A 15,197-nucleotide genomic window follows, 5' to 3' on the forward strand; every position below is an offset into this window, starting at 1 on the left:
AGTTCCAGATAAGAAAGTGGACGATTGATGTTTGACGCTAACAAATATGTACTCCAAATAGTTGCGGTTTCAGTCCAATTACACAGGGTGACTTGGATATGCCTCGACCTCCGATTCCACTTGTTCGATAAATCAAAAGATCTGGTTTTATATGATGTAACTATTTTGGTGAGTGAGAAGATCATAAACCTTACATGGTGAGCCTATCAACTCTTGATCTTACATTCGTGGTTTTCTAACAGCTCCAACATGGTAACTTACTTAGCATGATGCAGCTGCGATTGTTAAGGGTTCTAATAGGAATGACTTGCTCAACAACTAAATTTCGTAGAATAAGGATCGAAAACATGCTACCCGTCTTAATTCCCTCTTGAAAGCAGGATTACTTAAAATGACGTAGATTAACAAAGAGCTAATTAACATGTGGAATCTTAGAATGTTACATTAATCAAATCAGTTGTATTATTAAATTAAAACTTTTATTATTCTTTACCAAGCGCTTTTTTGTAACGTGATAGCGCTCTGTCACGAGCGAATTTGTGATCAACGATAGGCTTTGGATAGTTAAGCTTCTGGAACTCATTTTTTGAGAGATGCTTAGCTGGCTCGAATAGAGCAGGTGGTTGTATACTTCTCAATTCAGGCAGCCAATGGTGAATATATTCACCAGTAGGGTCAGCCTTATTAGATTGTGAAATTGGATTAAATATTCTAAAATACGGCTGAGCATCAGTGCCTGTACCTGCCGACCATTGCCATCCACCGTTGTTAGAACCGAGATCATGGTCGATAAGCTCCCTCGCAAAAACCCTTTCACCTTCTCTCCAGTCGATCATTAAGTCTTTGCAAAGATAAGATGCGACTGTCATTCTCATCCTGTTGTGCATCCATCCTGTTGATATGAGTTGACGCATTGCCGCGTCGACTATAGGCCAGCCTGTCTTGCCTTTATGCCAGGCCTCGAGATGATCATCGTTGTACTCCCATTCGATAAATCTATACTTCTTGAGGAATGGATGTCCCATAGATATACGTGGGTTTACACATAAGACCTTTAAGGAGTTAGTTTGGGTAGTTAGAAGATATAAAACACACATTCTGATAGAAGTCCTTCCAGACGATCTCTTCAGACCACATACCGACGCCGGTATCTCTCGTGAGATCGATTTTGTATCCGTTCTTGAATTTCTGCGCCCTATTGAAGCATTGTCGTGTGCTAATCTGTCCTGAGGCGAGGTACGGCGAGATTTTAGAAGTTGTCTCTCCGGTTGTAATGTTACGACCATTGGCGTATTCTTTTATACGACTATTTTCCACATCTTCTTCTGCACCTTCACCCAACGGATTTGCTTCTGTAGCATCCTTTCGATTCTTAGTGTGAAGGAATCTCTCCAAAATTTCATCAGCTGTTTTTGGACCAACAGGCCATAAGTCTTTCATTTTGACTTTATCGTGACATTCGAATCCTTCAATTTCGTTGGGAATTTCCTTACCGAATAGGACCTTATATTGTTCTCTAGCTGACTTGTCATTGGCTTCCACACGCCCAGTTTCATCGCGATATGATGGATCATCGAGGACCATTTTCTCCCATGACTTGAGATTCTGTTAACTAACATGGAACGAATTGTAGAGTTTCTACACTTACTTTAAGATAAGCAGTATAGGTCATTGGAGGTTTATTTGTGGTTTTCGTAAGCACTTTGAAGGGTGGAACAATCATATTATCATGCTCAAGACGAACTTCAATCGACTGCTCATTCGCGAGGTTGATTACCTGAAGATCCCTGAACAACTCATCAATTTCGTACTCAATATTACCAAAAAGATGTTTCGCATTGTTATTCTTGACGAAATCAAGTATAAGTTGGGGAATTTCTCTACGTTTTTCCGCTGTGAATGTGTAAAGCGGTATATTGAGTTCATCGAGTTCTTCCTGGAGACTATGAAGTTTCCTCAAAATCAAGTCAATTCTCCTAGCTGAGCGATCATGTGCTGCATAATCTTCAGGAGAGAATACATGAAGTATTATGACTGGTATGCCATATCTAGCTGCATAATCTGATGCGAAACTTAATCCGCGTGAATCAACAATACGTAAATCATGCATACGCATCCAAAACACCACACATTTCTCGTCTTCATCATGTTCAACTTCTCTACGATTTTCTAACGCGTGATTAAGACGCAAAACTGGTGGATTTTCATCCATTTCATCGGCTTTACGAATTGAGCAAGCTTTTATACGTCCATATGATGGATATACGCCAGGATTCTCTTGCTTTTTTATTTTCTCTTGTGTTTGTCTCTTACTCTCGTGTAAATGTGGACTAGGAGAACGACTTGCGGTACGTTTCGTACCAGCTGGAGTTGGTGATGAAGGTTCTCTTTTGATATTACCCATTTGATATTTCTTTCGACCTATAAGGCGTATAATTTTGGTCGTTTTGGTAGAAAAAATCTAATAAATATTTGGAGCGAAGCGGGAAGGTTTAGTGAAATGACGTCAAACAAATTGCTACCGAATTTGGCTATTTTAGTGAGATTCTCAAGTAGAGTTTCAATAACAAACCAATATCATGGGGTACTCTACAACCATTCAACCAATCAGTTTGATTAGAGAACAATTGACATGAATTGTTCAACATTCATATAAGAATAAAGTGAAGCTACAATAGAGAGCGACTACATGAACTATTAATTCTAATTCTTATTAGCACTATTGGCGACGGCATCTTTGTACTCTTGCGTATTATTGAGTTGTGCCTCTACGTCCTTTTGATGCTTATCGAGAGCATCTTGGTATGAGTTTTTGTTGGACTCTTTGCCATGATCCTTGGTGGTATCTTTACCAGAATCTTTGTCTTGGTATTTATTCTTGTAATCGCCCTTACCAGTCTCTTGTGGTGCATACCAGATCGTAGTGGATGTGTAGTTGTCCTTACCGCCATACTTCGCATTAGTTGGCTCTACCTTGTAGTAGACTACGGTACTTGAGTATTTTCCATCTTTGTAGTTATTGCCCTAAAAAGGTTATGTTGTTCAGTCTAGTGAGCAAAAGTACCCACTTTGTTATCATTATTTTTGATATCATTCTTGCCATCGTATTTGTTGTCTTGTGTCTCTCCACGTGTAAATACTGCAGCATGAGCTACAGCAACGATTGCAGCAATTGTGAAAGCAATTTTGATGATCAGCATTCTGAGACTTTTGAGATGAGAGGCAAGACCAAAAGATAGCTCACTTTTATATCCAGCATATCCAATAATTGGAGTTGTGTGAAGTCCGGTGATGTTCTATTTCTGGAAAGATTATCAAGAACGAAGGGGAAGTTGGGCTGAGGGTGAAAATTTTGGAAAAACACTGAAGAAAATCACAGCGATAATTACACATAAATCAAATTAAAAAGTTCCAATCATGCATCTTGTAAAAGACCATCAAGGAGGAGCTCCTTCTCGCGTTCCTTTAGTGAATCAATAATCCAATCGAGTCCTTCACCATTCTCGAAGAAAGACTGTATATCATTTAGACCTACGCCAACTCTATGGTCCGTTATACGATCCTGTGGGAAATTATACGTTCTAATCTTATCGCTCCTGTCCATATTACCTATTTGAGATTTACGACTAGTTTTACGCTCTTCAACTTCCTCGCGTATCTGTCTTTCAAGTAGACGTGAAGCAAGAACTTCGTAGGCCTTTGTACGATTTTGCTGTTGTGAGCGGGTATCCTGCATCGAGACTTGTATTCCGGTTGGTATGTGGGTCAAGCGAACTGCACTTTCGGTTTTGTTGACGTGCTGACCACCAGCTCCACGAGCGCGCATAACTTCCACACGTACATCTTTCTCATCATACACTTTCCGCTGATTATTCTCAGCGAGAGGCATAACTAGTATACCAATCGTAGAAGTATGTACCCTTCCTTGAGTTTCAGTGAGGGGTACTCTTTGCACTCTGTGAACACCCTTTTCATATTTGAGTGTTGACCACACGTTAGGACCTTTAATTTCTACGAGAGCTTCCTTGACGGCACCTGCACCACCAGATGATTCGTTGGCCATTATCGTAGCTATCACTTCACTCTTCCATCCTCGAGTCTCGCTGTATGCTTTATACATTTTAAGCATATCCTGAACAAATAGACCAGATTCTGAACCACCAACGCCAGCTTTTAGTTCAAGGATCAAACCTTTCGGTGTTATTTCAGCTGGTGTATTAGATCTTAACAGACCATTAACGAGTTCGTTGAGAGCATCTTCTTGCGATTTCTGACATGATTCGATCTCCATTGCAGCCATTTCCCTTAAAGTCGGATCCTGTTCGGTTGTTGCCATTGTTTTTGTGCTGTCTAACGTCTAATTTAGTTGTTAAGTTGTGTAAACTTATCAATCAACTACGTACTTCAACTGAGTTCTTATAGGCATTGTACAAATCTGGAAGGGTATCTAACTCTTTCAACCTCCTTGATCGTATTGCTAGTGTTTTACTGTCTAATTCCGCCTATACGTCGTATAAATCAACGTCTTCTCTCTTCAGATTTAATAGAAGACCTACAGAATTCTCAATTAAACTTGTACGTTCATTTACGAATTTATCAGCTAATCTAAGTATTTTTGCTTCGCGATTTATACCAACTGCAGTAGCAAATCGTCTAGCCAACAGTTTAGTGATCATTGTCAAATCGCAGGTTGGTTTAATATTACATTAAGGAATTAAAATTATAAGTTTAAATATTATCTTCAATTCATTTACCACTTTTGAGTTCTCTGCCTTCAGATATCTAGATCGGTTGTTAGCTCGGTTGTTACACTGACGTTATACACTCACTTTTGTGTCATTCTTCGATAGTTTTCCAAATAATATCTTCATATCACCCTTGAATCGTTGACTGAAGCTTCTCTTTGGTGTCACTTTGGGGTCTTGTGAGTTCTTGACTATGTTAGCGGAAGAATCCGGTGGTGACACCCCATGAGCTGTTTTATTAGTTGCAATAGTCTGTGTGTTGTCAGTTGTACTGCTTTCTGTGTTCTCAGCAACTTTGTCGGTTTTTGGAGTATATTTGTCGGCGATAACAGCTGAAGTTGCACCAGCACCGCCAACACCTGCAGTTACACCAGCCAGTGCTTTAGTTGCTTTATTTGACTCTTCTTGTTTATTCAGATCATCCTGTTTTGAAACCTTTATGAGACACTCACAATCCAGCAAACAATTACTCACCTTTTTCTCTTGAGATGCCTTTTCGACGCGTTCCTTTGATACGCCTGGGATATATGGAATGGATTCTGGGTCTTTAGCTAATGTTTCGAGTGTTGGGAATGTGCCAGCTGGGAAATCCATTGGATTTGAGAGAACTTGGGCATGTTAGTTATTTACCTAGATCATTCATATACTCACCATGGTCACCATAATTCTTTGGCTTCCATTCTCCTTTCTTAGATGCCGCGACGCCAGCGGCAGCCGCACCGGTGATACCAGCAGCACCAGCTACACCTGCAACGGCTGCAGCTGCTTTATGACCATACTCTCCTGCAACACCAGGTTCTGAGAATGTGATTAGAATAATAAGAACCTACGTCATAACTCACTAGTGGAATCTGCCAAGTTTTTAACGACATTTGAAGGATCCTTTTCGTCAACTTTAAGCTTCTCTGCGATCTCGTGTAGATTGTTCGGAGCGGAGTCGTTGGCTGATTTGGAAAAGCCATCTGTATAGTCTCCAACCTTCGTGGCGGCTGCTTCGTAAGCTCTTGTAGCTGCGTCTTTAGCCTGATTTGAAGTGTCTTTGAGAGAAACTATAGGGTTATTTAAATTGCTTCAGATAATTGTATATAGTTCTTACCGCCAGTACCAGCTGAAGCTATTCCGCCGACAAAGCCACCTGGCATTGCCGTATCGATGTCAGGCGTGCCAGCAGCACTACCGGCAGTATCATTTGATTTTGTAATTGGGTTTGAGAGATTTGCTGTCGTATTAGTGACAGGCTCTACGCTACTCTCAGCTTGCTTGTCTGCCTCCAAACCTAATGATTCTTTTTCTACAGTGAGAAGAATGGTGAAGTAATAGTAAAACACTCACTCTGAACTTCTTGAGCCCAATCGTCAGAGTTCGTTGGTGGCGTGTTTATTGATGGTTTACTCGTCATAATGATGGTTTCAGTTTAACGCGTCGACGTCACAAAAATAGATAATTAAAACAAAATAAGTAAGCGATTCATTTTACAACTTTCGCAATTCTTTTTCAATTACAAGTCTAACGTCCCTCAACGTCATCGCAGAACGGTTTCGAGATGGTGATTCAAACACAGTTCCGCTTAAGGGCGATTTTGGCGATTTTGGAGAACATGGCGGCGTAGCCTTTCTCGGTGATGTCTGAGAAGGAGTAGTAGCAGCCAAAAGTGGATGCTGGGCAGGTGATGGCGGTACAATCGGATTAGACGTACTCGTTGGCATTTCGAGATATTCGACTTTATCAACGACTCTCATGAATAAGTAGTCTGGGCAGAGGTTGCAGAGCATCTTCAATGAATCGACTGCTTCAGCTGAAGGTTGCTGTTAGTAAATCAGAAACACATGTAAAAGCAATATCCTCACCAGCAGACATCGCAACTTTGCTTGATTTGACAATCACAGAAGCAACTTCTTGTAACGGTCTCGCTCTTCTCTTACGTGATGTAGGTGTTGGTAGACTAGCAGAAGGAGAAGAAGCCACAGATGAAACGTTTGGCGCGAACAATCTAGGCTTGTTAGGTATGTCAATGTTTGAAAGAAAAGAAACCCACAAATAAACCGCCTCCGCTACTGCTGGCAACCTACTCAATCTACTACGGCGTTGAAATTCTTGAGACTTAATTGCATGTGATTCCTTATCGTTACCATATAGTTGATCACCTCTGGCTTTGAGTTTGAGATCTTGTTTGGCGCGTATACTAGCTTCTAAATTCTTTTTCCTTTCTGCCATTGTTAATGATTGTGGTGCTTCTTTAGTATGAGTTGGTTTGGAAGGAGTCTTGAAAACATCATCTTCATCATTCAATGTTTTAGCCCTCTTTATTGATTTCGGTGGTGGTGAAGGAGACTTAACTCGTGAGCGTTTAACTGGTGCAGTGCGTAATAAAGATTGTGAACTATTGTAAGAAGCCATCCTTTTCAAAGCATCTGAAGGTGTTTTTGGTCTTGACTTGCTTGGTAAGTTTGGTAACAACTTTGTTGGAGTGCTGGTGAGACTCTTCAAGAAGTCTTTCGGATAAGGAGATTGGGCAGTTGGTGAAGTTGGTGACATTGGTGCTTTCATCTTGGCTTTTGTGGCAGTTGAAGGTGGAGTGAGTAAACCAGAGGATTGAATTGAAGATGAAGGGATTGACTTATGAGTTGGAGTCTTTGTAACGTCGTCCAATTGCTGGTTCATCCACAATTCAAATTGTTCATTCACCCAAACTTGAGCTCGTTCTAAGACTTTTTGCTTCCTAAATTGAGTCTGATTGAGCCAGTGATTTTTAGCGTTTGTGAAATCTCTCATTACTGCAATTGCACCCTTTGCTGGTGATGTTGATGTTGATGGACTGTCTATTGCGACCTCCAAACCGATAGAATAATCATTGCTACGCGTTGTTGAGATGATAAAGCCGATATCATCATTCCAGAGGTATCCCAAGCGTGATAAGGATTGAGAGTTGAGATTCTTTTTACCTGAGCTTGCTACTAACTTTGATAAGGTTGATAAGTCAATTAAACTTGGGTATCTATATATAGCAGATTGACCTTTGTGTGTAATAGCAGGTTGTTCTATAGTTGAGCATGTAGATAAATGTATTCTGAACGCGTTTTCAACTGCGTTATGCAGGTCTAGCAAGCTGGAAACGGCAACTGGGAGGTTAGACGATTTCTGACGTGTTAATTGTCTAGGTGGAGGAGCTTTCAAAGTGTAACCAGATGGTGAGCTAGTTGTAGCAGTGTAAATATCCTCGTCTATGTCGTCGACAACGTCTTCCTCTATTAATAGAGATTTGTTTGTTGATTTAGCAAGTTTAAAGAATGGAGAGTTCTGTAATTCTTTTGAATTCGCAAGTAAATTAGCATTTTTTGGCATTTTTATTATTTATGACGACAAACGCGTCTTAGAAGTTAAAAGACGCGCTTCTTAGTTGTGTGACTAGAAATAACTTAATTACGACAATCGAAACGTTTTTCTTGATTTTTTATTTTTAAAATGGTAAATATAATAAAACTAAAAATTATTTACTTTGTCTCACAAACAAAAGACAGATAAAATCGATGACACAGAATTAGAAACATCTACAACACCAGGATACAACCCAGGCGAGAAGAAGACGGTCGACGAGTACGCTAAGTTAGATCAACATGACGAATCTTTGAATAAGTGGAAAGCTTCACTTGGTATAACTGGTGATGCTTCCGCACCAGCAGACAAACCAAAGGTGGAATTCTTGACTTTGTCATTAGAAGCTCCAACTTTAAATAATCCAATCAAGTTCAACTTATCAGACTTTATACCAAATCAATCAGCCGAATCCAAGCAACACTTGAAATCCAACCCTGTAAATATTAAGGAAAATTCTGATTATAACGTCAAGCTTGACTTCAAAGTCAATTATGATGTCATTTCAGGTTTGAAATACGTTCAAGTCGTCAAGAGATCAGGTATTACCGTTGATAAATTACAAGAAATGATCGGTAGTTACGGTCCTAAGGCTGAAGTTTACGAGAAGAGGTTCCCAACAGAAGAATCACCTTCTGGTATGTTAGCAAGATCAGGACAATACCAAGTCAGATCTAGGATCACAGATGACGATGGCAATCTTTATTTGGATTTCGAATGGTCGTTTAAGATAACGAAAGAATGGTAAAACAAAGAAACTAAGAAATACATTTATCCTCTATTTGATTGATCTATTGATCTATTGATAGTTCTGCTGATTGTAAGCATCCATTGCTGGCTGGTTCTTTATAGTACCACCAGTTTCTTGTGTTGAGCTTGAATCCGAGAGTTGTTGGATGTCAACCTGCAGATCATTTAGATAAGATCTTATTGTGTTACATTAGGACTCACTGGTACAGCACCTACAGCGCTTACAATGGCAACGATCATGGTGACTACGAAAAATCTCATTGTGGTCAAGGTTTAAGAGTGCGTCGGACTGCTCCAACCGCCCTCATCAAATTCTGCACCGATCAGTAATCAAACTGCGGGGTAAAACCAAACTCTAGACAGTTGTTTCATATAAAACCTCTACAAAAAAATATTTATTTAAACACTTTTAAATGCGCATTTGCTCTACTGGTCAGTCAGATTTGGTTAAATTGATTCCTTCCTTTTTCAGCTGTTGTGGTACACATCCTGTCTCTCCGATATGGCTATGTCGCAGATTGCACAACGAAAGTCAATTAACCTAGTTATTATTCTCATTATGCACTCTCATTTTATTTATTTACCGCCCTGTTTATTAGCCACCCTGCATATGGCCAACATCCGCAGTTAATATCACTTCAATCAATAATTCATCGTGAATCGTTACAAGATCATAGCATTTCGTTGTTAGACAGTAATAATAACATTCACTTCTGTGTCATATTATTATCGAGGTTCTGTCTGCCTAATTGACCCATGTGTGAGCTGGGACGTGAGTCCTCCAAAACGGCTGGATCATCAGTGAATACTCTGTCGTCCTATTTATTCATCAGATTATTATACCATTAGTGCAATAGAACTCACGACGTTCAGCGTATCTTCACCGCTGTCCTTAGTTGTTTCGTCGAGTTGACCCTCACTCTTACGGGTCTTGTTTAATTTGTCGTTGATGAAATCTCTTGCTGTATCCCTAATTATCGCTTATAAGATAATGTAAGTCCCTTCAACAAATACCCACATTGTTTGTGTTATAAGATGAAGTTCTGTCAGAAAGAAATCACACACAGTGGCCCCTATAGCCATGACCAATTACGTCAGAATACCTAATGTCTTGTAACTTCTGATCAATCGAAACATAAAGTCTCAGATAATTGTTTCGGAGATAGTTTCGTTGAGCGAACTTGACCTATATCACTTTGTTTAAAATAAAAAGCGAATGTAGAAATCATTATGTGCTCGGAAGTTCAAAATTACTAATTATTCGTGGAGAAAATATATGCTTAAATGAAGTAATTTGCCACAATGCATGATGACTTTTGAGCGCAAAAAATAGATGCGCAAAAAAAACTCTCCGAGGTGGGCTCGAACCACCAACCTCTCGATTAACAGTCGAACGCGCTAGCCAATTGCGCCATCGGAGATCTGTTTTTAATGTTCAAATAGACGTTCAGATAAAGAAATGACAAATCTCCGAAAATGGTTAAAATTTTCAACTTCTTTGCATAAGGCGCTGCCTCTGGGGTTGACGGTGAAGGCTCAAATCCCCAACCCACAATAGTGTAATAGTTAGAATCCAATACGATGCAAAATCATCACAAAGTTTACGAATCCACTCAATAAAAGCTTCCAATTGAATCCTGTAAACTCAAAAAGTAAAATTATCCTAATGCTATAACAAGCATCGATGGATGGAGTTATAATTTGTATGTCTTAACAATATATTCACGTTTTATCATCATCATTTGTGCACAAAAACGCACAAGTTATACCATCCCTTTACGGTTTTTCAACTACCGTTGCCCACATATCCTGATGGTTTGCCGAAATGAAAAGAAACGAAGGAACATGAATTAACAAAACGCATTACGACATTTGTCAAAGAACACTTCAGCTAATTTGATATTTCAGATAAATGCTCATACTATAAGAATTTTGCTGGTCTCGCTTAGATTTTTGTCTAAACAATGCATCTTAATTCCATCATCATTACCCATTTTTCTTCTCTACTAAAGACACCGTCCGCACATTTGTTGCTTGCTCCCATAAAACTCAAAACGCAAATCAGTAATAAGAAAAATGAGTCCAAAACCAGAATATATGTTGTTAGTTGCTTTCTCTCTATTTTTATATACTATAATTTTAGGAGCTACTTACGATAACAAAATGAGCTAAGTATGTTATGCTTTCGTTTTGTCACCATACTTATTAGTACTGTGCATTGCCTTACTAATGATGGTAAAATAAATAGAAGATCCGATGTCGATGTCTAAACACATTTCTGTTTGCCGAAGCATGTAACGGATATCGGCTCGCATCAACTTGGAGTTTCACTCATCGTTTTAACAATTATAGACTACCATATTCACAACCCAGACAATATCTGTAAGCATCTACACCCAAAGCTAAAGTAAACACCAAAATCTCATTAAAAATCTTCAAAAGCCACACACACTCTACGATCAAGAACAGCAATGAAACATTAAACTACATCGTATACACTTAACTTCCAAACAATAGAATCTAGCCTAAATTACAAACCTTAACACGGTGAGCATTCTAGGACATAGATAGTAAGACTATTATTATACATGAAACTTTCGAACAAATAGTGAATTTCCAAACAAATTGTATAAAATTGACAAAACTCTCCAAATAAGATAAGGAAAAAAATTTACTCTTTACTGTAGATTTCTGTGATTTCCCCCTTCTCTACTAAATCAATGCACTGGAGCATGTTAAGTTATTTTTGGATACTCATCTTAGAGTGTATTGCAGCCTATAATATAACATACAGTAACGCTAAATACGTGCAAGCTCTTTCCTTAGCTTTCAATTTATCGGTCTACTGCTATAACCTTTACTATGGTTTACGCATATATATCAGTGAAAAGGATACTAATGCAGTAGCTGAACGAGCTTCTTACGACTTGAAGTCATCTAAGCGTGAGGTGACTGAAGTCGATATACAAACATATGAGTCTTCATTAGCGTATGCTTTAAGTGGCATGGCAATAGCTTTAGGTTCATATCTTGCTTCAGAAAACATACTAACAAGTATAACTTATTTAGTTAGTACATTTACTCTTTACGGGCAAATATGTGCTGGTATGTGGTATGTTTTGTTCTAATGCAATGACCAGCGTGCATACGACACCACTGGTAACTTAGTACCCCGACTTAAAAACGGTGGGTCTGAGTAATTCTCAATCCTCAGAAGTTCGTCACAATCTATTGGAGGTGGTCATATTGCTGGACCTTTAGTTGACACAGTCAGTATAACTTATCAATTGGAAAGCCAATATAGTCAGCCTTATGCTTAGTCCTCGTCTACGCTGGGAAATTAGGAATGTCAAATTGCATCAGATAATTTTGCGCACACGAGGAGCGCTAGTCTACAAATGAACTATCTAAATGTTAAGAGGACGTTGACATTGAGATATACTGCCCTCAAGATTGTTTGAATTCAAATACAGGTGTTGAACATACAACGTCAATTACTTGTCACATGCGGAAGTAACAGCAACAGTAACATCGACGTATTAAAATAGGAAATTAGGACAAGGGAAAAGTGCATAGCAGATAAAATGTTGTAAAAGAATGTCGATGTACATGTTAATATTTTTAAAATGTCCACAAAAAGAAGTACAAATTAATACATTGTTCAAAGTGAATTACAAGCTGAGATGAAATTGTTATATGATAAATATTAGATAATAAAGTGAACTCGAATATATCTGAATGTAATTTTAGGTGTTGTTGCTAATGTTTTGATATAACAGCAAATTGGTATGGGAAGTATTGAATTAGTAATTTCACATAGGAAACATAGTCAAGCTATAATTTGTGACAACCGTAGTGAATAACCTAAACTCACCTTCAAAATCCTTCAAATAAACACGTTCTGTTCCGTCATCTACTTTATAATCGAACGATTTCGAATCAGGAATTTGCGGGTAATAACACATGACTAACTCATTGCATTTAAGATCACTAAAGGCCTGCCAATAGTCGTCATATAGCTCATCATCTTCGATTGTTCTACCAACATAGGTGAATGTCAATTTGTCAAGATTTGGCATCATCTCTCCCAATGTTTTGACGTTTAACTGTTCGACTGATGAAAGTTTGGATATATCTTGAAATATGCTACTAAAAGTCAAGAATTGTGAGCATTCTATGCTTAATTCTCCAATTGAAGACGACGTTGGTATTGATTGGAGGGTGTCTTCAGCCATCGTCTTGCGATTTAGCTTAAAGTAATCAGTATTTGTCAAGCCTACTCTATAACCTGGTGATATCTCCATACGCATATCTAATTTCAATGATATTAGATTTGGTAATTCTGAAACAGCTTTCGAAATATCCACCAAAGCGTCTATCTGGGCATTCACGAATGTATGGAAGCCTTTAGAGGGTATTTGTAGTCGTCCTCTACACCAATTGAGTGTTCTTGGATTATCGTTATTCGTTACAAAAGATCTTAGCTACAACATAACCTACCTTATATACTTCCTAGCTTTCTCAGATGTTAGAAACTTGAGCAGCCTATCGACTTCGACAATCCTGCGCGTCTTCTTATATACCTCTTGGTCATATCTAATGATTGGGATTGTGAAATTGTGCCAAATGATCGGATCGCAAAGACTATTGAGAAGTCTACTAGCTCTTGACAAAGGAAGTATATTCTTCTCATCAACATGTTTAATTACGCGTATGAGTATATGGGAAGGAAGCGACAGAAGGGGGAATTTACTAGCGCGTTCAGCGCACTATTGATAACATAAGTAATCTATAGCTAACTAAATCTTCCAACTCACCTTTTTACAACCCACTTGTGGTAAAGTCGTGGGTTGCTGTAAGTGCTGGAAATGCGATAAGCTATTACCTTGATTACCATAAATGAGGTGATAATCGACCGGCATTTTCTTAGCTTTTGTCAATCGTGGCCAGAGAATAGCAGTGTTTTTATGGAGAATTAAATGGAAACCATCTAATGTCTTCTCAGCTATGTAACCGAATGTCTTTACTTTGTCGAAGAGTTCAATTTCCAATGCTATGTCGTATTGGCTTTTCGTATGGGAGGTAACAAGAAGCCTGCTGAATGTCGTAGTATCGATTATATCTACTTCTGGGAGCACCCTCAGTTGATTGAATTTGAAAGTAAGAAGAATAAGGTTTCTGTGGCTGTATTATAAAATGCAACACGAGTAGCTAAGTACCCACTCATTTTTATTACTATTGGATATTTGCTGATCCCAGCGCACTTCTGGTTTTACTTTTGGCATATCTGTTGTTGACGATGACGGTCGAACGAAGAGTACCAGAGAGCATGATACACATCTATACATTACGTGGTGTAACTAGCTATTTATTTGTTTACATTTTGTCACACTGATTGGCTGCAGCTTTTATATGTATTTTTGATAACAAAGAACAGGGAACAATAAGAATTCTAAATCATAATATAATACAAAAGTGACATCAATTTAATTTAACTATTTGTTGATAAACAATAGACGGTAGACTAGTCTGAAGCTCCTCACTCAGTTCCGCGGCAGTTGCGTTAAGAGTGTGCAATTGAGACTTTTCTGAATCCGTTGATTGCTGTTTATCAGCTAAGCTAACAGCAGGTCTTAACAACTTCTGTACTTTTTGGTCGGTGTATTTTATCTGTTTGTTTAATTCGGAAACGTTAACTTCCGTCGTATTTTTGTAGTCAAATCTACCAAGCTGATCACTTGCATCGTCTATAACATAATTCAATTTCTCTAATATTGGATTCAGCTGCACAGCTTTTGGTTTGCTAGTTGATTGATGTATCTTTGTCAGGCTATCCAAAGCCATCGTAAAGTTTGGATTTGTATCTATATTTTTCACTATTTCTAATATTGTCGGTTTATAAACTGGTATTGTAGTGTTTGTTGTGCTCGTCGTGTTCGTTGTGTTTGTATTGTTAAGTTCAGTGGCATCACTATCCAGTTGGCTTTTCGAACTTTGTATAGAATCTACAATTTCCATATGCTGTCTATTCTGCTTATATTCTCTAGCTTCTATTGCTGCCTCTTCATTGGGTATTGATTGATTAGCAAGTCCAGTTGCTGGGATTACAATTAGATATCATTCAACATCTATCGATCAAACTTACCTAAAAAGGAAAAGACAAAGAATATATTTATTTTCATCTTGAAGGTTACTACAGAAGAAGAACAATGCGGAGCTACAAATGTGATCACATTGATAGACCCCCCTTGGCGATTCTATACGCAGTTTTGAGACGAAACAATATTATGAATAATTATTGTTAAAATATATCTAAATTACTTATTATAT

At 38.4% G+C, this 15,197-nt stretch overlaps 9 protein-coding genes and 1 non-coding gene across 10 annotated transcripts; 1 reads left to right on the forward strand and 9 right to left on the reverse strand.

Annotated features, from left to right (window-relative positions):
• Positions 1-434: 434 nt before the first annotated feature.
• WALSEDRAFT_38998 (deoxyribodipyrimidine photo-lyase) lies at positions 435-2,392 on the reverse strand. Its single transcript, XM_006958808.1, has 3 exons — positions 1,649-2,392; positions 1,096-1,596; positions 435-1,052 (listed from the first exon to the last, which is right to left on the reverse strand). The coding sequence occupies exons 1-3, from the start codon at positions 2,210-2,212 to the stop codon at positions 483-485; spliced, it is 1,635 nt and encodes a 544-aa protein (XP_006958870.1). The 5' UTR covers positions 2,213-2,392; the 3' UTR covers positions 435-482.
• A 311-nt stretch (positions 2,393-2,703) lies between these two features.
• On the reverse strand, positions 2,704-3,200 carry WALSEDRAFT_29116 (hypothetical protein; the record flags this gene model as incomplete). Its single annotated transcript, XM_006958809.1, has 2 exons — positions 2,704-3,024; positions 3,069-3,200. 2 exons carry the CDS (start codon positions 3,198-3,200, stop codon positions 2,704-2,706), a joined length of 453 nt encoding a protein of 150 aa, XP_006958871.1.
• A 159-nt stretch (positions 3,201-3,359) lies between these two features.
• Positions 3,360-4,677, reverse strand: WALSEDRAFT_38999 (release factor). The gene is made up of 2 exons (XM_006958810.1): positions 4,404-4,677; positions 3,360-4,357 (listed from the first exon to the last, which is right to left on the reverse strand). Exon 2 carries the CDS (start codon positions 4,334-4,336, stop codon positions 3,416-3,418), a length of 921 nt encoding a protein of 306 aa, XP_006958872.1. The 5' UTR covers positions 4,337-4,357; positions 4,404-4,677; the 3' UTR covers positions 3,360-3,415.
• On the reverse strand, positions 4,669-6,030 carry WALSEDRAFT_32904 (hypothetical protein; the record flags this gene model as incomplete). The annotated part of the gene is made up of 6 exons (XM_006958811.1): positions 5,842-6,030; positions 5,588-5,794; positions 5,397-5,543; positions 5,220-5,353; positions 4,830-5,168; positions 4,669-4,782 (listed from the first exon to the last, which is right to left on the reverse strand). Coding segments are annotated over exons 1-6 (905 nt in total), but the record flags the coding sequence as incomplete, so codon positions are not given.
• Positions 6,031-6,296: 266 nt separating this feature from the next.
• Positions 6,297-7,517, reverse strand: WALSEDRAFT_29118 (hypothetical protein; the record flags this gene model as incomplete). Its single annotated transcript, XM_006958812.1, has 3 exons — positions 6,297-6,370; positions 6,442-6,540; positions 6,593-7,517. 3 exons carry the CDS (start codon positions 7,515-7,517, stop codon positions 6,297-6,299), a joined length of 1,098 nt encoding a protein of 365 aa, XP_006958874.1.
• A 690-nt stretch (positions 7,518-8,207) lies between these two features.
• On the forward strand, positions 8,208-8,865 carry WALSEDRAFT_32905 (E set domain-containing protein; the record flags this gene model as incomplete). Its single annotated transcript, XM_006958813.1, has 2 exons — positions 8,208-8,210; positions 8,260-8,865. 2 exons carry the CDS (start codon positions 8,208-8,210, stop codon positions 8,863-8,865), a joined length of 609 nt encoding a protein of 202 aa, XP_006958875.1.
• A 51-nt stretch (positions 8,866-8,916) lies between these two features.
• On the reverse strand, positions 8,917-9,128 carry WALSEDRAFT_64790 (hypothetical protein; the record flags this gene model as incomplete). Its single annotated transcript, XM_006958814.1, has 2 exons — positions 8,917-9,021; positions 9,069-9,128. The coding sequence occupies 2 exons, from the start codon at positions 9,126-9,128 to the stop codon at positions 8,917-8,919; spliced, it is 165 nt and encodes a 54-aa protein (XP_006958876.1).
• A 1,086-nt stretch (positions 9,129-10,214) lies between these two features.
• On the reverse strand, positions 10,215-10,288 carry WALSEDRAFT_t56. Its single transcript has one exon. It is a non-coding gene; the product is annotated as a tRNA-Asn (tRNA).
• A 2,371-nt stretch (positions 10,289-12,659) lies between these two features.
• WALSEDRAFT_57771 (hypothetical protein) lies at positions 12,660-13,962 on the reverse strand. The gene is made up of 3 exons (XM_006958815.1): positions 13,685-13,962; positions 13,368-13,636; positions 12,660-13,316 (listed from the first exon to the last, which is right to left on the reverse strand). Exons 1-3 carry the CDS (start codon positions 13,787-13,789, stop codon positions 12,680-12,682), a joined length of 1,011 nt encoding a protein of 336 aa, XP_006958877.1. The 5' UTR covers positions 13,790-13,962; the 3' UTR covers positions 12,660-12,679.
• A 445-nt stretch (positions 13,963-14,407) lies between these two features.
• WALSEDRAFT_32906 (hypothetical protein) lies at positions 14,408-14,810 on the reverse strand (the record flags this gene model as incomplete). Its single annotated transcript, XM_006958816.1, has 1 exon — positions 14,408-14,810. A coding segment is annotated over exon 1 (224 nt), but the record flags the coding sequence as incomplete, so codon positions are not given.
• Positions 14,811-15,197: the final 387 nt, after the last annotated feature.

Source organism: Wallemia mellicola (genome assembly GCF_000263375.1).
Source record: "Wallemia mellicola CBS 633.66 unplaced genomic scaffold WALSEscaffold_12, whole genome shotgun sequence".
In the NCBI taxonomy this organism is placed as follows: Eukaryota; Fungi; Basidiomycota; class Wallemiomycetes; order Wallemiales; family Wallemiaceae; genus Wallemia; species Wallemia mellicola.